The sequence below is a fragment of the Kogia breviceps genome, chromosome 8, assembly GCF_026419965.1.
Source record: "Kogia breviceps isolate mKogBre1 chromosome 8, mKogBre1 haplotype 1, whole genome shotgun sequence".
Taxonomy (NCBI): Eukaryota; Metazoa; Chordata; class Mammalia; order Artiodactyla; family Physeteridae; genus Kogia; species Kogia breviceps.
In genome coordinates, this window is record NC_081317.1 from 37,057,340 (window position 1) to 37,083,381 (window position 26,042).

The window sequence follows — 26,042 nt, forward strand, 5'->3', positions numbered from 1 at the left end:
GAACCCTGGCTAAGAAGTCCCAGGATTGCCGTTATTTTGTTATGTGACCTATACCCCAGGTAAGATATCTACCAATCTGCCTCCTGCAACGTGAGGGAATGGGGCCCTGCAGTAGATACATGTGAAGAAACCTTTTGAGTCTTTGAATAAGAGGGTTTTATGGATTTTTTTTTTTTTTTTTTTTTTTAGTGGCTGGAATTGTCATGTCTTACCTTTACTAAACGGTTGCTTCTTAGGATCTTTAAAGAAAAAGTTTCGTCAAGAAAAAGTAGGTCTGTGTTTCCCAGCTGCCCGTTTCTATTTACAGCTTGGCAGCCTTCAGGTCAGCCAGGCCCGAGAGGTTTCCTTGAGGACTCGCCCAGTTATCTCAACCACGTGGCCTGGGGCACTTTCCCTTAAAGGTCCTGGCACGGCCAGTACAGATTTCTAATCAGCTCTGATACTGCAGAACCACTGACCAGCCCTTAGAGATAAGGCTTTCTTCTGCAGGGAGAAAAGGATTTGAAAAGCTACCCGCCACAATGGGGGACAGAAGCCCCTTCGCAACGGACATGCTCACCCTGACCCGCTACGTTATGGAAAAGGGGCGTCAGGCCAAAGGCACCGGGGAGCTCACACAGCTGATCAACTCCATGCTGACGGCCATCAAAGCCATCTCCTCGGCCGTGCGCAAGGCCGGCCTGGCCCATCTGTGAGTCTACACCCGCCCCCGCCCCCCCCCCCCCCCACCGCGCGACACGCAGCGCCGGGGGCACAGGTGCGGGTGGGCAGAGCTGTAGCTGCTTGGGCCGAAAGGGGCTCAGAAGTATTAGCCTGTGCGCCCTGGAGGGAAGTTGCCTTTAAAGTTTCTGCCAGGTGTGCTTTGATAAAGGGGCCTTTGATTTGTTTCAAGAAAGAAACAATATACTTGGAGACATGCTAAGGAGAAAAAATGTATAATTTTCCCAGTTACCATGTATTATAATGATAACAAGCTCAGGGGCTTGTTCCATTGGAACATATCCTGAGTTATCGTGACTTGTGCTTGCATTCTCACTGGCACAAAGCAACCGTCAGGAGACCTGAGAGGACGCTTGACGCCCTTTGCAGATATGAGCGTTTTATTACCATGACCTTTGCCCATAGTCAGTAGGAGGTAAAATTATTTACTGAATCCCAGGGCCTGCTGTCCATCTCCTTTCTCACCATCGAAAAGAGTCTTCTGCTTTTAAAACAGTATTTTATTTCTTCTCTGTGACTCAATCTTCTCTCCACTTGGTGTGCAGGAAGCTGGGAGGTGCTGGGCCCGGGAGAAGGGAATGAAGAGTGTTCTTCCACTTTGCGCTCTCGGTGCTTTACCCAAGTTCATGCTACAGCTGTTGATTCTCACAGCCAAGGGTCCAGTTTAAGTCTGTGGTGAAAAGAAGCAGTCTTTCTCTGGGCTTCCATTTTCCTGGTAGCAGTTGCAGTGGAGGTCCTCTCAGAAGATGAAGAGACCCATTGTTGTTATTATTATTATTATTCCAAAATGAAGAAATAACAAAGTCCAATAATTTGAAATATTTATTCTAACAACTTAGTACTTTTTTTTTTTTCCTCTTTTTTGTGGTATGCGGGCCTCACTGTTGTGGCAACAGGCTCCGGACGCGCAGGCTCAGCGGCCATGGCTCATGGGCCCAGCCGCTCCGCGGCATGTGGGATCTTCCCGGACCGGGGCACGAACCCGCGTCCCCTGCATCGGCAGGCGGATTCCCAACCACTGCGCCACCAGGGAAGCCCAACTTAGTACTTTTAACACAAAAAAAATGTGATAATTGCAGACTTTATTTATATAATGCTTGGTGACTCAGTAATGAGCTACAAGTTAAAGGTGATTGTGACTGGTTTTCCCCCTCTCTGTGTATTGCTGTAACTGTATGAGTACCTCATTTGCCAATAATGGCCAGCTCTACCTTTAAAGACCGTCATGAAGGTGAGACACAGCTACTTGCCCCCGTTCTGCTCCTATTTCGTGGTGAGCTGGGCTACGCATAGAGCAGTTACCTGGGTTGCCTGCTGACCTCTCAGTGTTACCCATGTTAACATGTTACCCCCCTGGGCTTCCCTGGTCACGCAGTGGTTGAGAGTCCACCTGCCGATGCGGGGGACACAGCTTCGTGCCCCGGTCCGGGAGGACCCCACATGCCGCGGAGCGGCTGGGCCCGTGAGCCATGGCCGCTGCGCCTGCGCGTCCGGAGCCTGTGCTCCGCAACGGGAGGGGCCACAACAGTGAGAGGCCCGCGTACTGCAAAACAACAACAACAACAAAAAAACAAACTATGTTACCCCCAGTGCAGAGGGGCTGGGCTGGGCAGGGGCTGCTGTGGTGGGGTTGTGCTAACCGCTGCAGAACTCTGACTTTGTGGCCGTGGAGTGTCCAGAAGACCTGGACTCAGCGATTGGATAATTCAGGTGCTCCTCCAACTTGGTTTTTTGTGCCATGTGATCATGGTCAGTGATCTACTCTCGCTAGGGCCTGTAAAATTGTAAAACGGATTGGATACTAATAGCACCTAACTCGTAGGGCTAGTTGTAAGGCTTAGTAGGTCCACGTGATGATGATTTCGACAGTGCCAGCCCCATAATAAATGCTCCTTATTACTGTGGTTCCAAGCCCGAATCTGGGAAAATTTGCCGGCTAACAGGGCGATGTCGCTAACCCACCACTAGGTGGCAGGCGCAGCCCGTGGAAACAAGACGTCAGGATTTCGCATTTTTCTCGGAGGCTGCGGCAGGTATCCTCCGTAAGGCAGAGACCACGTATTTTGCCAATTCAGGCGGCATCCTTCCCTGGGTGCCTCTGTAATAGATACCCAAAGTGTCAGTGGGAGAAGTCCATTGGCTGGAAATTCCTTCTTTCTAATAAGATGCTGAGATAATTTTAAGAGGACCCTGGAATGCTTCTCAAAGAGCTAAAAGGTTGCGTCCTATCCCAGAACAATTCTGCTCATGAAAATGGGACTTTAACATATTCCTGCCACTTTCCCATTTAGGGGGCCTCAAGCCCCTCATTCTTTTGCTTCCTCTTTTTGGGAAGACATTTCTAGGCACCTGCTCGATAAATGCAAAACAGATCAGAAAGTCTCATATTTTTCTTCTTTTTTCTCTGCTCCTTGCTGTAGGAAGAAGGGAATGCTAGATACCACCCCTGGAATCCTCTCCACGGCTTTCTAATGTCAAAACAGCAGAACAATCCATTAAAAAATTATCAGTAAAGCTTAAATGTTAGTTAAGATCTAAAAAATACTGTCTTACGGGTTTAAAAGCACTTTTCTGCTCGTTATCTAACTTGGAGCAGTTGTCAGGCGATTAGATCTCATTGTGATGATCTTCCATTCTTTCTGAAAGGAGGGGTGTGGATGGTGGGAGGGGATAGGCAGAGCAGAATGCCCTTCAGGGAGGGTGCAGAGGGTGGGTTGAGGGGCGGGATAAGGGCGGGGTTTGTGTGGAAGTGGAGGAAGTGTTTGCAAAGCACAGGACAGAGAACCCGTTTCTCCAACACCCACAGGCCTTGGGCACCCCAGCTCTTCATTCTCCGGTAGAAGCTGTATCAAGATTCCAGTTAAACAACGGACTGGGTTTGTGGACCCTTTAAACTCTGATGCAACATAACCCAGTTTTGTGGTTGCTGTTGTGTGTTTGTTTGCTTTTATTTTGAACCAGAAGGTACAGTCTTTGAGGTGAGGCCACCAGTATTGTTTTCCAAGGCAGATCTCATCACATCAGACATCAAGTAATGGGGGGATCTGTGGGGGAGGGGAGAGGCTGTCAATCAGGGAAAAAGGTGGGAAATGAGTTGTCCCCTGCCCAGGCTTAGGGTGAATCAGTGGATCTCAACCCTGGCTACCTGTTAGAGATGCCTGAGGATTCCTTCAACAAATAAATGGCGTTAACAAAAAGGAGAGGGGAGGGAATTACTTTCCTGCCATCCACTCTTCATAATTCAGTGAATGTATGTTGAGCATCTGAGCACTGTGGAAACAAGTACAGTGAGTCACAGCTCTTGCCTTCGGTGAGCAGATAATCCAGCAGGAAGGACATTCCCACAGACGGATTGTGAGCTGCTCTGGAAGGGCTGACAAGGCTGTATCTGGTGTGTGTGGCCAGGGAAGCTTCTGGAAGAGGTTAGGAGGGCAAGTAGAAGAAAGCTGTCTGTAGGCAGAAAGCACTCCCATGAGGGGGATACCATGAGTGAAGGGGGAGAGGAGAGGAACAGCTTGCTGGGTGCTGGTGGCCTCAGGACCTTGGTGGCTGTTGGCATGAGAAGGGTTTAACGGGGGTGGTAGCCATGTGGCTCACGGAGAGAAGAGCATGGGGGGTGGGGGACAGGGAACCCATGGGTCTGTGTAAGACAGGTGTGTGCCCGTTGGGTTCCAGAGGCTGAGACTGAGGGTGAGAGGGGCAAGAGGCAAGTCCAGTGTGGGACCAGACCTTCCTTGGTGTGGCCTGAAACCCACTGTGGAGGACCTGGGAACTCTGGGAGAGACAGGGGTGATCTGGCTGATTTTAGAAGGATCCCACCCACGAGGGTGGGAGCTGGAGACTTTTTTTTTTTTTTTGGCCGAGCCACACAGCTTTCGGGATCTTAGTTCCCCAACCAGGGATCAAACCCGGGCCTGGGGAAGTGAAAGCACTGAGTCCTAACCATGGGACCCCCAGGGAATTCCCTGGAGACCTTTGCATAGCAATCCTCTAAAACACAAAGCCTCCAGATAGAATTCTTACAGTAGTGTTCATTCTCACATTGCTTGGAATGGTGGTAAAGAATCAAATTAAACTAGTTAAGTCTGTCTCCCACTTTCCTTCTTATTCAAGTAATGCCAAGCTACAGCAGAGCAAATTTTAATTCAGCCCAGCAGGCCACTATTTGAGGATAATCAACAAATACTAGAAATTCCGGGGCTGGAAAGCCACGGTCCTTTACTTTTTAGAGTTATTAATTATGGCGATGTGTCTGACTTTATGAATTCTCTCTCCCAGGGCCGGGGGGCAGGGTTGCTCATTAGTAAGATTGAATTCTGGTTAGTGTTACTGGGACGATGAGGGACTTAGGACAATATCCCTGAGGTGTAAAGGAAGCAAGAGTAAGAACCAGCGCTGTGAGACAGGACGCACTTGGTCGTATTTATAATTTGGAGACTCTGGCGCCATGAAGGGAAAAGAGGGATACAGGGGCAGTATCTTAGCGTCTGGTCATCTTTGCAGGAGTCCAGGCTCCCTTCCTGATTTCCTCCAGCCTTTTGTCTTCTTAGGTACGGAATCGCGGGGAGCGTGAACGTGACAGGGGATGAGGTGAAGAAACTGGACGTGTTATCCAATTCCCTGGTGATCAACATGCTCCAGTCCTCCTACAGCACCTGCGTCCTGGTCTCGGAAGAGAATAAAGACGCACTTATCACCACCCCGGAGAAGAGGGTGAGTGTGGCAGCCTTGCTGAAGTTCCTCTACTCACCAGTAGAGGGCGCAGCTGAGTTGGGAAGACTGGTTGCCTTGCTTTTTAAAATTTCTGGTATTTTCTTCTATTGATTAATTTTTTATTTTCTGGAAACAAACAAGGGATTGCATACTTCTTTAGTTGGAAGCCTTATGCTGTCTAGTCAAACAGACTCTGTAATAGGGCAGTGATTCATTCCGGAAATAAATCAGAGTGCTTTACCGAAACTTCTCAGTGGATGGGGTTCATCATGGGTTTTCACTTACTGTACTGGTAACAAGTCCCAACATTTTGGAGCGCTTGAAAATCCAGTCCAGTAAGAAGTAGAGTTCCTGTGGTACTATACCCTCTCTTAATCTTCTCATCCCAAGTATACTCCCAGCCCCTTAACCAAGGGGGTTTGGTTTCAACAGAGATTTCTTCATGCCTGACAAACTGTTAGACTAAAACATAAAAGAATTCCTAAAGATCGTTGCTCTGGCCTTAATGCAATGGTAAACTTGGTTAGTGCAGGGCATGACTGGGGAGGGTCTATATTCACTATGTTTTCACAGTTTATTAAAAACAACAAAAAAGCTGGTGGCCAAAAAATTCAACCCATATTCAGCTGCCGAACAGTGATGCCAAATAAACGCTAAGACTGTTGGCCCTTGTTTTTTGTGGGGTTTTTTGCGGTACGCGGGCCTCTCACTGTTGTGGCCTCTCCCGTTGCGGAGCACAGGCTCCGGACGCACAGGCTCAGCAGCCATGGCTCATGGGCCCAGCCGCTCCACGGCATGTGGGATCCTCCCGGACTGGGGCACGAACCCGTGTCCCCTGCATCAGCAGGCGGACTCTCAACCACTGCGCCACCAGGGAAGCCCTGTTGGCCCTTGTTTTGTACAGTGGACCCTGGGGACAAGGTGCCATTTCCTTGTGATTAGCTGAAAGGATGGAAAAAGTAAAGCAAAGCCAAATTTATTGATCACTTGCTGTATGGTGGGGACTGTGCCAAAGCATGTTATACTTGTTGTCTCACATCATCAGGCTAAGTCACACCTATTATTTTCAACTTTCGATTTCCACGATATGACCCTTGATTATCTCTCTGATCAAATCTCATGGTTTCCCCGTTGGCCTGAGCTACACAGGTCTTCATGCTAGTTCTTGAATACTTCTTGCTTGTTCCCACATCAGCTCATGAACCTTCGCCAGCATATGCTTGATGTTCAACAAATATCTGCTGAATGCATGCATGTGTGAAATGAATGGGCTGAATTGGCTTATCTACAGGGAGAATGGGGAATTTCCAAGTTTATGAATTCCACTGCCCTCCACGCCTCACCTCCTGTTGAACAAGGAAAAAAGAAAGGAGAAAGGGAAGAAAGAAAGAAAGAAAGGAAGGAAGGAAGGAAGGAAAGAAAGAAAGGAAGAAAGCTCACATTAAGCTAGGGCATTACTCATTGGAAAGTCAGGGGAAAGTAGTTTAGAGGTGGGAAAAATGACTTCCATTTTACTTGGTGCTTTATTACCCGTGTTTAATTAGCCAGGACACCCCAGTCCCCATCACTAAGGCTCTCGCAGAACCTTGCACATAAGAGGCCTGTAAAAAGTATCTGGTGCTTTCTTTCCCCTGAGCTGCCGGTGACAGCAGCGCGAGTGGGCATGAGGGACATGGTATTTCAAGACCCCACCTGCTTTGTCTCTGACCTTCACATCAGCAAGGTAGGGTGGATGCAGCAAAACCCAGAGGAGTATTTTTACTCTCCTGATGCAGTCATACATACCAGCTATTTTAATAAGACAGACCTAAAGGCCCTGGGACATTGTTCTGAGATTTTCTTTCAGTAAAAATGTGCTAAAATGAAAAAAGCCCGTCTGGGGACAGGCTCAGAAGTATCAGTAAATCAATAGCCAACCTTACTGTGGACGTGGGTAGAGCTTGTCCAAGGTCATCTCCAGCTTCTCCACCACTTCCCTCTCACACCCTCAGCAGCTCTGAGTCCCCACTGGTCCTAGGTAGGAGGGGAGGGCGGAGCCAGGGCAGGTGGGAGGAGAGCTATTCGGAGGTGGGTGGGACCTCCCTGGTGACCCCCTGTGGGTGTCAGTTAATCTGTTTATGGGCAGGTGGGCTCTGAGCTGCACAGTGAATGTATGCTGATACACTCTGCACTCCTTAAATAATTGCATTTTTTGACGAGGATATCCCTTTGCTCTGAATCGCTTTTGCTGTAGTGTGGTCTTCCACACACAGCCACGTACATAGAGTGTGTTGCTCGGAAGGTGACCTGATCAGGTGTTCTGCCCTCTGTGCATGTAGGGGAAATACGTGGTCTGCTTTGACCCACTGGATGGATCTTCGAACATCGACTGCCTGGCCTCCATTGGAACCATATTTGCCATCTACAGAAAGGTGAGTAAACAGTATGCTCTTTAACACCTCCTTCCTCTGGTGGTTCCAAACATTCCTGTTCTGGGAGCCATGAATCTGGAGTTCTAACCTCGGTCCTCCCACTAACCAGACACAGCGTGGCAAGCAAGCCATGAACCTCTCTCTGCCTCGGGCTTCTCACTGAATACCCGAATCGGTCATTTCCTTCAGTCCTGTTCTCGGCATGCCTAGGAAGGGAGGGTGAGCTGATAGATGGGGCCTTGTTTTGAAAATCTGGAGGCAACACAAATGCCAGACGTGGAACTGGTTCCAGGTGGCATCTTGAGGCCCCTCTGTTCCTTCCTTGTGTATCTTGAATCTTACTGCGTTTGCTTTCTGTTGCTGCTGTAACAGTTCACCACCCATTTAGAGGCTTAAAAACCTCCATTAATTATCTCCCAGTTCTTGGGTCAGAAGATTGGCAGGCATGGCTGGGTTCTCTGTCTTGTAAGGCCAAAATCTTGGTGTCAGCTGGCCTGGCATCCTATTGAGAAGAATTCACTTCCAGGCTCGCTTAGGCTGTTGGCAAAATTCACTGAAACAGTCAACATCCATCCCCTCATATAGTTACAATTTGTGTGTGTGAGTGTGTGTGTGGTGTGTGTGTGTGTGTGTGTGTGTGTGTGTGATGAGGACTTTTAAGATCTACTCTCACAGCGACTTTCAAATAGACAATACAGTATTTTTTTTAAAACATCTTTATTGGAGTATAATTGCTTTAAAATGGTGTGTTAGTTTCTGCTTTATAACAAAGTGAATCAGCTATACATATACATATATCCTCATATCTCCTCCCTCTTGTGTCTCCCTCCCACCCTCCCTATGCCACCCCTCTAGGTGGACACAAAGCACTGAGCTGATCTCCCTGTGCTATGCGGCAGCTTCCCACTAGCTATCTATTTTACATTTGGTTGTGCATATCTGTCCATGCCACTCTCTCACTTCGTCACAGCTTATCCTTCCCGCTCCCCATGTCCTCAAGTCCTTTCTATACATCTGCATCATCATTCCTGTCCTGCCCCTAGGCTCTTCAGAACCATTTTCTTTTTTTTTAGATTCCATATATATGTGTTAGTATACAGTATTGTTTTTCTCTTTCTGACTTAAACTTCAGCCTGTATGACAGACTCTAGGTGCATCCACCTCACTACAAATAACTCAATTTCGTTTCTTTTCATGGCTGAGCAATATTCCATTGTATATACGTGCCACATCTCCTTTATCCATTCATAGGTCGATGGACCCTTAGGTTGCTTCCATGTCCTGGCTACTGTCAATAGTGCTGCAATGAACATTGTGGTAAATGACTCTTTTTGAATTATCGTTTTCTCAAGGTATGTGCCCAGTAGTGGGATTTGTGGGTCGCATGGTAGTTCTATATTTCGTTTTTTAAGGAACCTCCATACTGTTCTCCGTAATGGCTGTATCAATTTACATTGCCACCAACAGTGCAACAGGGTTCCCTTTTCTCCACACCCTCTCCAGCATTTATTGTTTGTAGACTTTCTGATCATGGCCATTCTGACTGATGTGAGGTGATATGTCATTGTAGTTTTGATCTGCATTTCTCTAATGATTAATGATGTTGAGCATTCTTTCATGTGTTTATTGGCAGTTTGTCTGTCTTCTTTGGAGAAATGTCTATTTAGGTCTTCTGCCCATTTTTGGATTGGGTTGTTTGTTTTTTTGATATTGAGCTGCATGAGTTGCTTATAAATTTTGGAGATTAATCCTTTGTCAGTTGCTTCATTTGCAAATATTTTCTCCCATTCTGAGGGTTGTCTTTTCGTCTTGTTTATGGTTTCTGTTGCTGTGCAAAAGCTTTTAAGTTTCATTAGGTCCCATTTGTTTTTTTTTGTTTTTATTTCCATTTCTCTAGGAGGTGGGTCAAAAAGGATCTTGCTGTGATTTATGTCATAGAGTGTTCTGCCTATGTTTTCCTCTAAGAGTTTTATAGTGTCTGGCTTTTCATTTAGGTCTTTAATCCATTTTGAGTTTATTTTTGTGCATGGTGTTAGGGAGTGTTCTAATTTCATTCTTTTACATGTAGCTGTCCAGTTTTCCCAGCACCACTTATTGAAGAGGCTGTCTTTTCTCCATTTTATATTCTTGCCATCTTTATCAAAGATAAGATGACCATATGTGCATGGGTTTATCTCTGGGCTTTCTATCCTGTTCCATTGATCTGTATTTCTGTTTTTGTGGCAGTACCATACTGTCTTGGTTACTGTAGCTTTGCAGTATAGTCTGAAGTCCGGGAGCCCGATTCCTCCAGCTCCGTTTTTCTTTCTCAAGATTGCTTTGGCTATTAGGGGTCTTTTGTGTTTCCATACAAATTGTGAAATTTTTTGTTCTAGCTCTGTGAAAACTGCCATTGGTATTTGATAGGGATTGCATTGAATCTGTAGATTGCTTTGGGTAGTATAGTCATTTTCACAGTGTTGATTCTTGCAATCCAAGAACATGGTACATCTCTGCATCTGTTTGTATCATCTTTAATTTCTTTCATCAGTGTCTTATAGTTTCTTCATGCAGGTGTTTTGTCTCCTTAGGTAGGCTTATTCCTAGGTATTCTATTCTTTTTGTTGCAATGGTAAATGGTAGTGTTTCCTTAATTTCTTTCAGGTTTTTCATCATTGGTGTATAGGAATGCAAGAGATTTCTGTGCATTAGTTTTGTATCCTGCTACATTACCAAATTAATTGATTAGCTCTAGTAGTTTTCTGGTAACGTCTTTAGGATTCTGTATGCATAGTACCATGTCATCTGCAAACAGTGACATCTTTACTTCTTCTTTTCCATTTTGGATTACTTTGATTTCTTTTTCTTCTCTGATTGCTGTGGCTAAAATTTCCAAAACTATGTTGAATAATAGTGGTGAGAGTGAGAAACCTTGTCTTTTTCCTGATCTTAGTGGAAATGGTTTCAATTTTTCACTGTTAAGAATGATGTTGTCTGTGGGTTTGTAATATATGGCCTTTATTATGTTGAGGTAAGTTCCCTCTCTGCCTACTTTCTGGAGGATTTTTATCATAAATGGGTGTTGAATTTTTTTGAAAGCTTTTTCTGCATCTATTGATATGATCATATGGTTTTTATACTTCAATTTGTAAATATGGTGTGTCACATTGATTGGTTTGCATATATTGAAGAATCCTTGCATTCCTGGGATAAACCCCATTTGATCATGGTGTATGATCCTCTTAATGTGCTGTTAGATTCTGTTTGCTAGTATTTTGTTGAAGATTTTTGCATCTATGTTCATCAGTGATATTGGCCTGTAGTTTTCTTTCTTTGTGACATATTTGTCTTGTTTTGCTATCAGGGTGATGGCCTTGTCGAATGAGGTTGGGAGTGTTCCTCTCTCTGTTATCTTTTGGAAGAGTTTGAGAAGGATAGGTGTTAGCTCTTCTCTAAATGTTGGATAGAATTTGCCTGTGAAGCCATCTGGTCCTGGGCTTTTGTTTATTGGCAGATTTTTTTTTTTTTATTGGCAGATTTTTAATCGCAGTCTCAATTTCAGTGCTTGTGATTGGTCTGTTTATATTTCCTATTTCTTCTTGGTTCAGTCTTGGAAGGTTTTGGTCTTCTAAGACTGTGTCCATTTCTTCCAGGTTGCCCATTTTATTGGCATATAGTTGCTTGTAGTAATCTCTCATGATCCTTTGTATTTCTGCAGTGTCAGTTGTTACTTCTCCTTTTTCATTTCTAATTCTATTGATTTGAGTCTTCTCCCTCTTTTTCTTTATGAGTCTGGCTAGTGGTTTATCAATTTCGTATATCTTCTCAAAGAACCAGCTTTTAGTTTTATTGCTCTTAGCTATTGTTTCCTTCATTTTTTTTTCATTTATTTCTGATCTGATCTCTATGATTTCTTTCCTTCTGCTAACTTTGGGGTTTTTCATTCTTCTTTCTCTTATTGCTTTAGGTGTAAGGTTAGGTTGTTTATTTGAGATGTTTCTTGTTTCTTGAGGTAGGATTGTATGGCTATAAACTTCCCTCTTGGAACTGCCTTTGCTGCATCCCATAGGTTTTGGGTTGTCTTGTTTACATTGTCATTTGTTTCTCAGTATTTTTTTATTTCCTCAGTGATCTCTTGGTTATTAAGTAGTGTATTGTCTAGCCTCCATGTATTTGTATTTTTGTAAAGATTTTTTTCCTGTAATTGATATCTAGTCTCATAGTGTTGTGGTCAGAAAAGATACTTGATATGATTTCAATTTTCTTAATTTTACCAAGGCTTGATTTGTGACCCAAGATATGATCTATCCTGTATTATGTTCCATGAGCAGTTGAGAAGAAAGTGTGACAATATTATTATTATTATTATTATTATTATTTTTTGCGGTACGCAGGCCTCTCACTGCCACAGCCTCTCCCGCTGTGGAGCACAGGCTCTGGACATGCAGGCCCAGCGGCCATGGCTCATGGGCCCAACTGCTCCGCAGCATGTGGGATCCTCCCATAACGGGGCACGAACCCGTGTCCCCTGCATCGGCAGGTGGACTCTCAACCACTGCGCCACCAGGGAAGCCCGACTATGGTATTATTAACTCTAATCCCAATGCCGTACATTACATCCCCAGGACTTACTCATCTTATAACTGGAAGTGTGTACCTTTGACCACCTTCACTCATTTCACCTACCCCACCCCTTGCTTCTGGAAACTACCAATCTGTTCTCTGTTTCTATGAGTTTTGTTTTTTTTTTTTTTTTTTTTAGAGTCCACATGTAAGTGAGATCATACAGTATTTGTCCTTCTCTGACTTATTTCACTTCGCATAATGCCCTCAAAGTCCTTCCATATTGTCATGAATGGCAGGATTTCCTTGTTTTTCATTGCTTAATTTTATATATATATATCTGTGAAAGAGTGATTTCATGTCCTTCAGGTATATACCCAGAAGTGTAATTGCTGGATCTTATATAGCTCTATATTTAATTTTTTGAAGAACCTCCATACTGTTTTCCATAGTGGCTTCACCAATTTACATTCCTACAAGCAGTGCCCGAGGGTTCCCTTCTCTCCACATCCTCACCAACACTTGTTATTGATGATCTTTTTGATATTAGTCATTCTGACAGGTGTGAGGTGATTAGTGATGTTTAGTGATGTTGAGCACCTTTCCCTGTACCCGTTGGCCCTTTGTATGCCTTCTTTGGAAAAATGTCTATTCAGTCAGATCATTTTTTTTTTGGTCATTGAGTTGTGTGAGTTCTTTGTATATTTTGGATATTAATCCCTTATTCTATTTATGGTCTCCAAATATTTTTTGCTTTTTCATTTTGTTGATGGTCTTAATAGCTTCTTAAAGCCAACTGATTTAAAAACAAAGAGGAATAATGAGGGAGACTGTGCATGTGTGTGGACAGGGTGTATGTGGGAAATCTCTATATCTTTCTCACAATTTTTCTGTGACCCTAAAACTGTTCTCAAAAAAATGAAGTCTTTGAAACAAAAAAGAAGAATATTACTATACATTATATGGGATATTCACACTTGAATTTTGGTGATTTTTGAACACAGAGATTTTGTCTTAAAATTCAAATAAACCAGAGGCTTTGAAGGCTAGTCCAAATAACCATAGATTTTCTCTGATAATGTTTCTAAAGAAGGGGAGCAAGTTTGAGAAACGAATGAGACATGAAGAGAAAGCTTTGTGATGCTTAAGCAATGTCTAATGAGAGAGCAGCTTGCTTCAGAGACCTCACCGGGCTGTCACAGCCTCTTAGAACCTTGTCAAAGCCAGGAATGATGCCCGTTTCTGACCAGGATTTCTGTGATTCTCTACAAGCATCGAGATAGAAGTTTCAGGACTGTCAGAGAACTGTCAAAAGTATTTTCTTCCCCTTATCTCTGAGGAGCATTGCTAAACACCCTTTAAGATGTCCCATACTGCTTTCAGCTCCCTGTTTTATGATTTTCCCTTTTCTTGAAGTTGACATTTTCCATTTCCAACAGTCACAGATTAGACAAAGTGCAAACTCTCTCCCTTCAAGACATCCAGAACTTTTGGATACAGTATATCATCCTATAAATTCGTGGCTGAGCTCATTGAAATGAACAAGCAATAAACACAAGGTAAGGGGCAGGGGACCAGAATCACAGAAAACTGAAAAGCAGAGGCTTAAGAAGAGGACTGAGGGAGTCGTCCTGATGGGAGGAGCTGGTCTTGTTGATCTGAGTAAATCAAGGGTGTGGGTTTTAACACACAGGGTCAGGAGACCCCGTCTCCCATTATTATGGGTAAGTCAACATCATGAAAATTCTACTCTTTTACTGACATAAGGATACATAGACCAGTGGAACACAAAAGAGAGCCTAGAGATAAACCCACATGTGTATGATCACTTGATTTATGAAAAGGCAATACTGAAGTTTAATTTGTACAGGATGATCCCTTCAATAAGTGATGCTGGTCCAGGTGAAAATCGGTATGAGAAAAAATGAACTTGACTCCTACTTCACACCATACACAAAGATTAATTAAAGACCAGAGACTTCACTGTAAAAAGTAAAGCTATGAAGCTCCTAGAAAAAAAAAACCACAGGAGAATATCTTCATGCCTTTGGGGAAGGTAAAGATTTTTTAAACAGGACATAAAAAGTACTAACCATGAAGGAAAAGGCTAGTAAACTGGGCTTCATTGAAACTAAGAACTTTTGTTCATCAAAAGACAACATTAAGGATGGACCTAGAGATTGTCATACTTAGTGAAGTAAGTCAGACAAAGATAAATATCATGTGATATCGCTTATATGTGGAATCTAAAAAAACGGTACAAATGAACCTATTTACAAAACAGAAATAGGATCACAGATGTAGAAAACACACTTATGGTTACCAAGGGGGAAGGGGAGGGAGGGGTAAATTAGGAGACTGGGATTGACATATACACACTACTATATATAAAACAGATAACTAATAAGAACCTGGTATATAGCACAGGGAACTCTACTCAATACTCAATAATGACCGATATGGGAATAGAATCTAAAAAAGAGTGGATATATATATATATATATATATATATATATATATATATATATATGTATATGTATAAGTGATTCACTTTGCTGTACAGCAGAAAGTAACACAACATTGTAAGTCAACTATACTCTAATAAAAATTAATTTTTAAAAAAGGACAACATTAAGAGAGTGAAAAGGCAACTACAGACGGATGGAAAAATTTTCAATGCATACATCCAACAAAGAACTCATATATAGAATAAATAAAGAACTCCTACAAATCAATAAAAAAAATACTGTCAATCTGATCATTGGAATGGGCAAAAGACTTGAACGGGAACTTCAAAAAAGAGGTTTTTTTCCCCAGCTCGTTAATAAGCACATGAGAGATGCTCAAAATCATTAGTCATCAGGGAAATGGACAAGGAAACAGAGACATCATTTACCACCCGCCCCCAACCAGAGTGGTTAAAATTAAAAAGACTAATAATTTGTGTACAAATTATTCATAAAAGACCCAAACTGAACAAAATCAAAAAGTGTATCAACATAAGAGTAGATAAATAAACTGTGATATAGTCACATGACAAAAAGCTACATAGCAATGCAAAAGAACAGACTATTGCTATGTGCAACAACACAGATAAAATCACAAAGACATATGTTGTGAAACATAAGCCAGATACAAAAAAACACATGCTTTGTAATTTCATTTATATGGAGTTCCAAAACAGTCAAAGCTAGTTATTCTTTTGATATCCAGATAAGAAAGGCCAGAATAGAGGTTACCTTGGGGGAGCTGATAGTGACTGAAAGAGGGTATAAGAGAATCTGCTAGGTGGCAGGAAATATTCTATAAATTGATCTTAGTAGTTACATCAGTATGTACTATATATATGTAAAAATTCATCAAACTGTATAGTTAAGATTTGTGTGCTTTGCTATATGTAATTTATACCTCAATTAAAAGAAAGATCATCAACTTTCCCATACCTTCTACCACCAAACACATTGAGCCTTTGCAATTGTCACTAACTTTACTGATAAGTGGCCATAGGAGGCATCACTGCCTTTATAAGTGACAGGGAAGTAGGGAGTAGGGAAAAATATAAAGATTTTAGTGGAGTAGGGAAAAATGTAAAGATTTGAGAAAGATAGCACTAAATCATTTGTAAACTCCTCTGAGATTTTTGAGAAAAGTGTCATGGCAATGGAGAATACTAACATGAAGTGTATTTTGGGAGTTCCAAGATCATATTGGAGGGAAAACGAGAGTTGAAACTTTCTTTTTTCCAGGAACTGAAATAAGTTACAGATGGGTTGTAAGTTTGGTGCCGAGGTGGGGAATAAAACCAGAAAAAAATTGTGGAATATTTGTCTAATCTTGTCTTGATATAGGAGAAATTCTGTCTAAACATAAAGACAAGAGAAGAAAATAATTAGGCTGTAATGAATAGTTTTAATTACCAAAAAACCTGCAAAAAAAAGACACTCTAAATAAAATTAAAAGGCAGATGACAATTGGGGAAAATGTTTGTAACATATAAGGTATTTATATCTTTCATATATAAAAAGCTATTAAAATTAACAATAAGAATATGAGTACCCTGATAGAAAAATAAGCAATGACATCAAACAGACAACTTACAAAATAAGAAATAAAAATTGTCGATAAATATATAAAAATTTACTTTATTAACTATACAAAATGGAAATTAAAGTAGATGTCTTTTTTTGTACCTATCAAGTTGGCCAAGTTGAAAAGACAATACCATCTTATGTTTATCAGATTCTGCATGGCAACTTTTCAATATGTATCAAAAGTCTTTTACCCAATACTTTTATTATTTGGAATTTCTCTTGGGAAAATAATCAGAGAAACACATGTTTATGCACTAGATTTTTCATCTCAGAGTCGTTCTGATATTTTAAAACATTTGGAGACATCAAAAGGATAATATAATACTATAAGTAACTCTACACACATAAATTTGATAACTTAGATGAGGTAGACCAATTCTTTAAAAAGCACACTACTATTACTCACTCAGTATGAAACAGATAATTTGAACAGTCCTATAATTACTAAGAAAATAGAGTTCAAAAGAGTTATCTCTAGGCCCAGATGGTTTCACTGGAGAATTATACCAAATGATTAAAGATTATTCAATCTCTTCTAGAAAAGAGAAGGGAAAGGAATACTTCCCAGTTTATTTTCTAAAGCCAGCATTACGCAGATACCAAAACCAGATGAAGACAGTTCAGAAAGGAAAACTACAGACCAATATCTCTCATGAATAGTTGCAAAATCTTCAACAAAATATTAACAAATAAAATTCAATAATGCATAAAAAGAATTATATACCATGAGTAAGTGGGTTTACTCCAGTTATGGAAAGCTGGTTCAATATTCAAAAATCAGTCAGTGTAATCCACCACATCAACAAGCTTAAAGAAGAAAAATCATAGAATCATGTCCATCAATGATGAAAAACCATCTGACAAAATTCAACACTCAGTTATAAAACAAAACAAAACAAACAAACAAAAACTATCAGGAAGCAAGAAATAGAGGGGAAACTTCCCTCAACTTGATAAAGAACATCTATAAAAAGACAACAGCTAACATATTTAACAGTGAAAGACAAAATGCTTTTTCTCTAAAATCAAGAACAAAGATGTCCAACCTCACCACTGTTATTCAACATAATGCTGAAAGAGCTAGCCGGGGCAGTGAGGCCAGAAAAAGAAATAAAACCATACAGATTGGAATGAAAAACTGTTAATAGGATGGTCCATGTAGAAAACTCCTAAGGAATCTACAAACACCAAAACCAAAGCCAGCTTCCTAGAACTAATAAGTGAGTTCAGCAAGGTCACAGGATACAAAATCAACATACAAAAATCAATTGGATTTCTATATGTCAGCAATAAACATATGGTAACTAAACTTTAAAATATGATACAATTTACAATTACTCAAAAAAAAAGGAATAGTAATTCTACCAGTAATTACTGATGAAAGTAATCAAATAATATGTCTTGTATGGAGAAACATACCATGTTCATGGGTTGGAAGACTCAACATTGTAAAGGATGTTAATTCTCCCCAAACTGATATATGTATAGGTTTGACTCAATTTCTCTCAAAATCCTGGCAAGATATTTTGTAGATATAGATAAGGTTATTCTAAAAGTTAAGATTATATGATATTAACAGAGGGATAGACACATGTTCAATGGAACAGAACAGAGAACACAAAAATGGTTTCACACAATTTATGGCTAACAGATTTTTGACAAAGTTGTGAAGACAATTCAATGGAGGAAGGAGTCTTTTCAACAATTAATGCTGGATCAACTGTATATCCACAGAGGGGGAAAAAAAAGAACTCAACCTAAACTTTATATTTTATACCCAAATCATCTCAAAATAGATTACAGTTTTAAAGGTAAAACTTTATTTTTTATTATTATTTTTTGGCTGCGCCGCATAGCTTGCAGGATCTCAGTTGCCCAACCAGAGATGGAACCCGGGCCACAGCAGTGAAAGGCCGGAATCCTAACCACTGCACCACCAGGGAAGTCCCTCCTTGCCTTTTTGAGCACAAGGAAGTAGGGAGGGACGAGCCCTTCAAGAGATACCTGGAAAAGTAGGTTGTGAAATCCAGTCTCAGTTGTGGCTCTGCCCCTCCATTAAGGACATTCGCTCTTCCTTCGTCAGCACGCCTGCCTTGCCCTGTCTCTCTGAATTCCCACTCCCATTGGCACTGTTAGTGCTGCTAGCCAAAGAGAGAGGCGTCCTCAAGAAAACATCCAGAGCTGTAAACTTGGGGACAGACAGGGGCAGAGTCTTCAAGGGGCAGCGCGTGGACGGTGACGAGCTCTGGGCCCAGCTGCCTGGGTTGACTCCAGCTCCTCTTGATGCTGGGTGAGTTATCCAATCGCTCAGGCTCTGAGTTCTTCATCTGAACGATGGAGGTCATAAAGGTATCTACCTTGGAGTGCTGCTGTGTATGTAGAATGAGGTACTGCACAAAATCAGAGCTCAATGACCTTGGTCGTTATAATCATCAAGGAGCATGGCTTATGATTTTTAAGGGAAGGTGTAGTTTTAGCACTTTGGGTGCTGTTCTTGGCAGGATGGAGACAAATACGTTCAGAAAACAGGGAAAAGTCCAAGAATGGCCTTTGCAATGGTTCATCTAGAACCATTCATTAACATGGCAACGTGTTTCCTCTAGATGCATTTGCTGTGGCTTGAAATTCTAGAACTCCGTTTCCTTCAGTGGTTCAAGTAGATCTGAAATGCAGGCCTCTGGCAAAGCGTTCTCTCCAGAGACAGTAATGTTTCCCTTTTCTCTTTTGCAGATCTCAGAGGATGAGCCTTCTGAAAAGGATGCCCTGCAGCCAGGCCGCAACATGGTAGCCGCCGGCTATGCACTCTATGGAAGTGCAACACTGGTGGCTCTTTCCACTGGGCAAGGAGTGGACCTCTTCATGCTTGACCCAGTAGGTACCCAATAAGGCAGTATGGGCCTTTGTGCTTTAATTCCTGTCCTCAGAGATAATTTCCTAGTCATTCCTAATACTTGCTTTTGGGGTCAGAGTCTAGTTTGGAGAGCCAACAGAATCATCTAAAAACATTAAGAACCTCTGTTCAAGTGAGGGCATTTGAGGGGTTCTACAGAGTCAGTCGTAGCAACTCAGGCCCTGTTCTTAAGGAATTTATGACCAAAAAATGCATTCAACTTCTTTGGTTTATGGGAATCCAATGACTTAAGAATCCCAATGATGCCAATTTCCAGCCAGAAGCATGGATTCTTTAGAGTAGCACCATTCAATAGAACTTTCTGTGATGATGGCTATGTTCTGTAAAATATACGGTCTGTTACGGCAGCTACTAGCTTCCTGTGACCATTGAACATTTGCAGTGTGGTTAGTGTGACTAAGAAACTGGGTTTCTAAATTTTATTTCTTTTTAATTAACTTAAATAGCCTCATGTGACTAGTGGCTACCCTACTGGACACCAGTTTGGAGGACTTCCCCTAATACACGTTCTTCCCAATGGGAGGAGTGACTGGTAGAAAGCTATTTTTATCAGATTCTGTGTTGTTCTCCATGCTCTCCACAATGAGAAAATGCTCAGTAGCAGAAGGGGAAGAACCAAAACCTCTGGGAAGATAAAAAATATTATAGCACAACGGTGTTTGGAGGATGACATAATTGGATAAAGACACAAGAGTTCAAAAATAAAGGGTGAGCCTTCATGGCAAATGTACATCAAAAGTGTTCAGGAGAAATTTTGGAAAATATGTGTAACTTATAGAATTTCTCTTTTAAATGCTGGATGCTTTGCTTATTACTTGTGAACTACTTTGCTAAATATAATCAGGTCTTGTGAAAACTCAAATAATTTTGACCAAAGTCCACTTCAAAATTTCCAGTATTCTGTGAAGCAAAAGCTATTGTTCAGTATTTCAACTTAATTTGAAATTACAAATGTTTATTGAGCATCTAGTGTGTCCCCATATACCATTCTAGGCAGTGGAGGGAGATAATGCACTGATCAAACAAACATTTTAGACAAACATTTCAGGATTTTACATGCTGGTGCATGTGAAACCGCACAACTCGGACTGTGACTTGAACTCACTGTCTTTTAATTGAGATCACACATCTGGTCTCAGGTCTCAGGTTCTTTATGTCTCATCACAGAAAGAATTCAGTGAGAGAGATAGGTGAGAAGTGGATTTACTTAGAGAGATACACATTCCATACACAGAATCTGTCTCAAAAGGTGAGAATGGCCACAGGACATGGGGTTGTCTTGGAAAGTGAGAGTGGCCAAAGCAGAAACATACTCCACAGACAGAGTATGGGCCATCTCAGAAGGCAAGAGGCCCGGAAATATGGGGTGGTTAGCTTTTTTTTTTTTTTTTTTTTTTTTTTTGCGGTATGCGGGCCTCTCACTGTTGTGGCCTCTCCCATTGCAGAGCACAGGCTCCGGATGCGCAGGCCCAGCGGCCATGGCTCACGGGCTTAGTTGCTCCCCGGCATGTAGGTGGATTCTCAACCACTGCGCCACCAGGGAAGCCGAAGGGGTGGTTAGCTTTTTATGGGCTGAGTAATTTCATAGGCTAACGAGTGGGAGGGTTATTCCAACTATTTTGGGGAAGGGGCGGAAATTTCCAGGAATTGGGCCACTGCCCACTTTTTGACCTTTTATGGTCGTCCTTGGAACTGTTATGGTGCTGGTAGGTGTGTCATTTAGCATATGCTGGTGTATTACATTGAGCGTATCACGAGGCTCAAGGTCCACTGGAAGTCAAGTCTTCTGCCATCTTGAGCCTAATTGATTCTAACCAGTTTTTGTTGTGTCCTCAATGGCTCTGTGACTCTTTTAAAGGTTGTGCCCTGCCCCCTTCTTTCCTGTTTCACATGTGAGTGGAGGGAAGGGGGTTACAAATTTCAAAACAGTTAAACTAAACTCTATAATATGGAAATCTGGTATCTTTGAAATTTTTATTTATTTATTAAAAAAATTATTTATTTATTTATTTTTGGCTGCGTTGGATCTTCGTTGCTGCATGTGGGCTTTCTCTAGTTGTGGCGAGCAGGGGCTGCTCTTTGTTGCGTTGCATGGGCTTCTCATTGCTGTGGCTTCTCTTGTTGCGGAGCATGGGCTCTAGGCACACAGGCTTCAGTAGTTGTGTCACGTGGGCTCAGTAGTTGTGGCTTGCAGGCTCTAGAGTGCAGGCTTAGTAGTTGTGGTGCATGGGCTTAGTTGTCCATGACATGTGGGATCTTCCTGGACCAGGGCTTGAACCTGTATCCCCTGCATTGGCAGGCAGATTCTTAACCACTGCGCCACCAGGGAAGTCCATCTGGTACCTATTTTTTTTTTTTTTTTTTGTGGTATGCGGGCCTGTCACTGTTGCGGCCTCTCCAGTTGCAGAGCACAGGCTCCGGATGCGCAGGCTCAGCGGCCATGGTTCACGGGCCCAGCCGCTCCATGGCATATGAGATCTTCCTGGACCAGGGCTTGAACCTGTGTCCCCTGCATGCATCGGCAGGCGGATTCTCAACCACTGGGCCACCAGGGAAGCCCTGGTACTTTTTAAAGTCTAAATTTTTCACATATAAACCCATCAGAGCAAAACGCATTGCTGTGTTGGTTTACTGATGCTCTAATTTCTCCTTATTTTCATAGAAGCAGGAATCTGTTTTTTTTTTTTCCCTCCCGTTGCAGAGCACAGGCTCTGGACGTGCAGGCTCAGCGGCCATGGCTCACGGGCCCAGCCGCTCCGCGGCATGTGGGATCTTCCCAGACCGGGGCACGAACCCGTGTGCCCTGCATCGGCAGGCGGACTCTCAACCACTGCGCCACCAGGGAAGCCCAGAAGCAGGAATCTGTAGTTCACAAATAATGTTACTGAGCCCAAGCTTGTTCTGCTTGCCGCACGACAGCCAATAAATTGGGAGACAAGGTGTTGAGGCAAGGAATAGCGACTTTATTTGGAAAGCTGGCAGACCGAGAAGATGGCAGGTTAGGGTACCCAAGAAACCATCTTACCGGGGTCTGGATGCCAGTTTCACTTATAGAACAGAGACTGGGAGGAGGTGAGGAAGTGAAGTAAAGAGGCCATTAGTTTTGCCTGTCTTGGCCAACATCGGGAGGTGGTGTGTTAATTTCTTCTTTTCTGCAGCCATTCACAGGTGGTCAGGATCAGATTATCTCCCTGTGAGCTGAGCAAAGGCACTTTAGTTTAACATTCAGCCACAGGGTAAAGGTTCCCTGTGGCAGGCCATTATGTATGATTATAATAACAAAAGCAATGAAAAGTAAAGGTTAAAGTCAAAGAAACAGATCGAGCATGGAGTCTGATTTAGCGTTACAATAATACTCTCAGAATAGTAGCTGACAGTTAGACAGTGCTTATTAAGTGGTGGATAGGTATCTGTTCTAAGCAACTTGCATATATTAATGCATTTAAGCCTCACAGCAGCCCTGTGAGGGGAGGGCCTACTACTATTCTCATTTTCAGATGAGGAAAGTGAGGCACAGAGAGGGTAAGTAACTTGCCCAAGGTCATGCTAGTAGCAGTGGAGCCAAGAGTCATACTCAGGCTGTAATCATTGTGATTTATAAGAAAAAAATAAATTTGATCATTCAGATTGAAACAGGAGGGAAGGGGGCAGGGCACGACCTTTGAAAGAATGACACAGCCCGAGGACATGACATAAACTGAATAGAACCAAATGGGTCCAAGATGGCCGGCAAGTCGACTTCCACTAGACCTTGAGCCTCAGTATATGCTCACTGTAACACATCAGCAAGCTAAATGACACACCCACAAGTGCCATGACAGTTCCAAGACTGACCATAAGGATCAAAAAGTGGGCGGTAGCCCAGTTCCTGAAAATCCCCGCCCCTTCCTGAAATAGCTGGAATACTCCTCCCCCTCATTAGCCTATGAAATTACCCACCCCTATAAAAACTGACAACCCCATACCCTGGTTCCTTTCTCACCTTCTGAGATGGCCCACACTCTGTGGAGTGTGTTTCTCTATACATAAATCCACTTCTTACCTATCACTTTGTCTCTCACTGAATTCTTTCTGCAATGAGACATCAAGAACATGAGCTTCATTCAGTCCTGAAACCAGGTGTGGGATCTCAGTTGGAAGACTGGGTTTTGGCCGGGTTTGAGTCCTAGCAGTGTGGCTTCAAGTCCCAATCTGAGGTGCACGGTTTCAAGATGACCAAAATATATTCCTCATATATTTGTTCTTCATCCATGGTTCCTGGCTCACAGCTCCCAAAACCCTTGGAATTTCTGAAGTGTTGAAAGTGCTAAAGGTGTCTTTTGTTATGGTAATGAGGTGGCTTTTGGAAGGCTCCTAAAGATGGGGGCTGGTTTCCAATGGACCCAACCACGTGATTAGAGGGTTGGGACTTTCAATCTCACCCCCTGGCCTCTGAGGAGGGGAAAGGGACTGGAGGTTGAATCAATTGCAAATGATTTAATCAATCATGCCTATAATGCCTGTATAACGAAGCCTCCATAAAAACCCAAAGGACTGGGTTCAGAGAGCTTCTGGGTTGAGACTGAGGAGAGTGGTGAGCCTGGAGAGGGCAGGGAAGCTCTTCACCATTTCCCTGTGCGTCTCTTCCATCTGGCTGTTCCTGAGTTACAGACTTTTGTAAGAAACCAGTAATCTAGTAAGTAAAATGCTTCTTTGAGTTCCAGGAGCCACTGTAGCAAATTAACTGACCTGAGAAAGAGGTCCTTGATGCCCAAATCTTGGCTTTCCTGCATACTGATGCTGAACAGAAATATGGAGACAGAATTGTGGAGAAGAAAGAAAGCTTTATTTCTTTGCCAGGCAGAGGGAACACAGTAGGCTAGCGCCTCAAGAACTGTGCCCCCCTCCCTGGGGAATAGGGAGAGGTCTTATGGTCAGAGGTATGTGATAAGGATAAAGGCAGTAACAGTCTTGCATTCTTCTGCAAAGTTTCAAAAGGGTGGCGTTGCTGACAAGATTAGGGTTGTGCAGGGTCTCAGGTGGTCAGGTCTCCTAATCTTGATGAGCTTCTCGGGTCCCTTTTATCTTACCTTAGGTGGTTTCATGGCTGCTCCTTTCTTAATTAGCAACTATTGGAATCTGCCCTTTGGAACTCAGGGAAAGTCATGGAGGCTGGAGTCTTGCCTGCAAGAAATGGGGGACAGAAAGGCCTCTATGCCTGGGAGCCCCATAGGGCCCTGCTTGGTTTCATCCTGGGAACCTCTGATTTATGGCCGGTCAGAATTATAGGTGACAACCTGGGTTTGGAACTGGCGTCTGAAGTGTCCCCACTTCGGGAGAGGGCAGACTTGTAGGACGGAACCCTTAACTTGTAGAATTTGATGCTATCTCTGTGTAGATAGTGTCAGAATTGAGTTGAATTTCAGACACACTGCTGGTGTCCGAGAATTGCTTGGTTGAATTGTTGCAGGAAGGGAAGGGAGACCCCTTCCAGGGCCCGAGAGTGGGCTCTTGTCTAACATTTGGAAATGAATTGTCCAAGGAGACACGTGCTGACAAAGCAAGAGACTTCATTGGGAAGGAGCACCCGGGCAGAGAGCAGCAGGGGAAGGGAACCCAGGGGAACTGCTCTTCCATGTGGTTCACAGTCTTGGGTTTTATGGTAATGGATTAGTTTCGGGGCTGTCTCTGACCCATCATTCTGACTGAGGTTCCTTCCTGGTGGTGCCTGCGTCACTCAGCCAAGAAGGATTCCAGCAAGAAGGATTCTGGGAGCTTGGTAAGATATATATATATATGGACTGGGGTCTCCTCTCTCCTTTTGACCTTTACCGAATTCTTCCGGTTGGCGGTAGCTTATTAGTTCCATGTTCCTTACCAGGACCTCCTCTTGTAAGATAACTCATGCAAATGAGTGGTACCTGACCAGGGCCAGTGGTTTCTGTCAGTGGTTCCCTTAACAGTATGTGTGGGACTCCTCCCCTACCCACCCCCCCAACACACACACACATACACACACACAAACACACACACAGAGGAAGTGGCCTTGGCACACCAATTCACAGGCAGTTTTGTGCTTAACTATTATACCAGACAATTTTGAATAAACTCTCTCAATTACAAGCAACATATCTCCAAGAACATTCTGAAGTGGTTCTAAGGGTAGTAGGGAGGTGCCTTTGGCTCAGGGGTCCAGCTGAAGGATTCTAGAGACACAGCTCATGCTTTCCACCTTCGGTCATGATAGGGGGCCCCAGTCTGGATACAGGTAGGCCAGACAGTTTGATCACACATCAGAAAGAAGAGACGAACCATAGCATGCTCTCTGCTGAGCTCTCTTTATTAGCCTGAAAACCCTTTGGATCGCATCACCCTACTACAAAGGACACTTGAGCAAGGACCCAGGGTATGAAGCTGAGGACCAGTTTGAAAGGTTGACTTCAAGTTGAAGCAGCTTATGGCAATTGTCACAGTTAGAAAACCATAGAGGGTGGCTAGCAGGTTACTCAGGCAGGGCCTCACAGGCCGGAGTTCCTTGGTGGGGCAACAAGAGCCTGCCTGATCTGTGAGTTTGCAGGGCTGGTAATTTGATTTTGTCAGAGCACACATTTTGTTCAGGCACAGAGGGACTGCCTCACGTTAACCAAACTCTCAACTGTGGTACAAGCCGCAATG

At 43.0% G+C, this 26,042-nt stretch overlaps 1 protein-coding gene across 1 annotated transcript in view; it reads left to right on the plus strand.

Annotated features, from left to right (window-relative positions):
- Window positions 1-364: 364 nt before the first annotated feature.
- FBP2 (fructose-bisphosphatase 2) overlaps window positions 365-26,042 on the plus strand; it is a 38,501-nt gene continuing 12,823 nt past the window's right edge. The window contains exons 1-4 of the mRNA XM_059072363.2: window positions 365-691; window positions 5,271-5,433; window positions 7,752-7,844; window positions 19,208-19,348. Coding sequence (XP_058928346.1) covers window positions 522-691; window positions 5,271-5,433; window positions 7,752-7,844; window positions 19,208-19,348 — 567 coding nt within the window. The 5' untranslated portion in view covers window positions 365-521. The remainder of the gene's footprint in view (window positions 692-5,270; window positions 5,434-7,751; window positions 7,845-19,207; window positions 19,349-26,042) is intronic.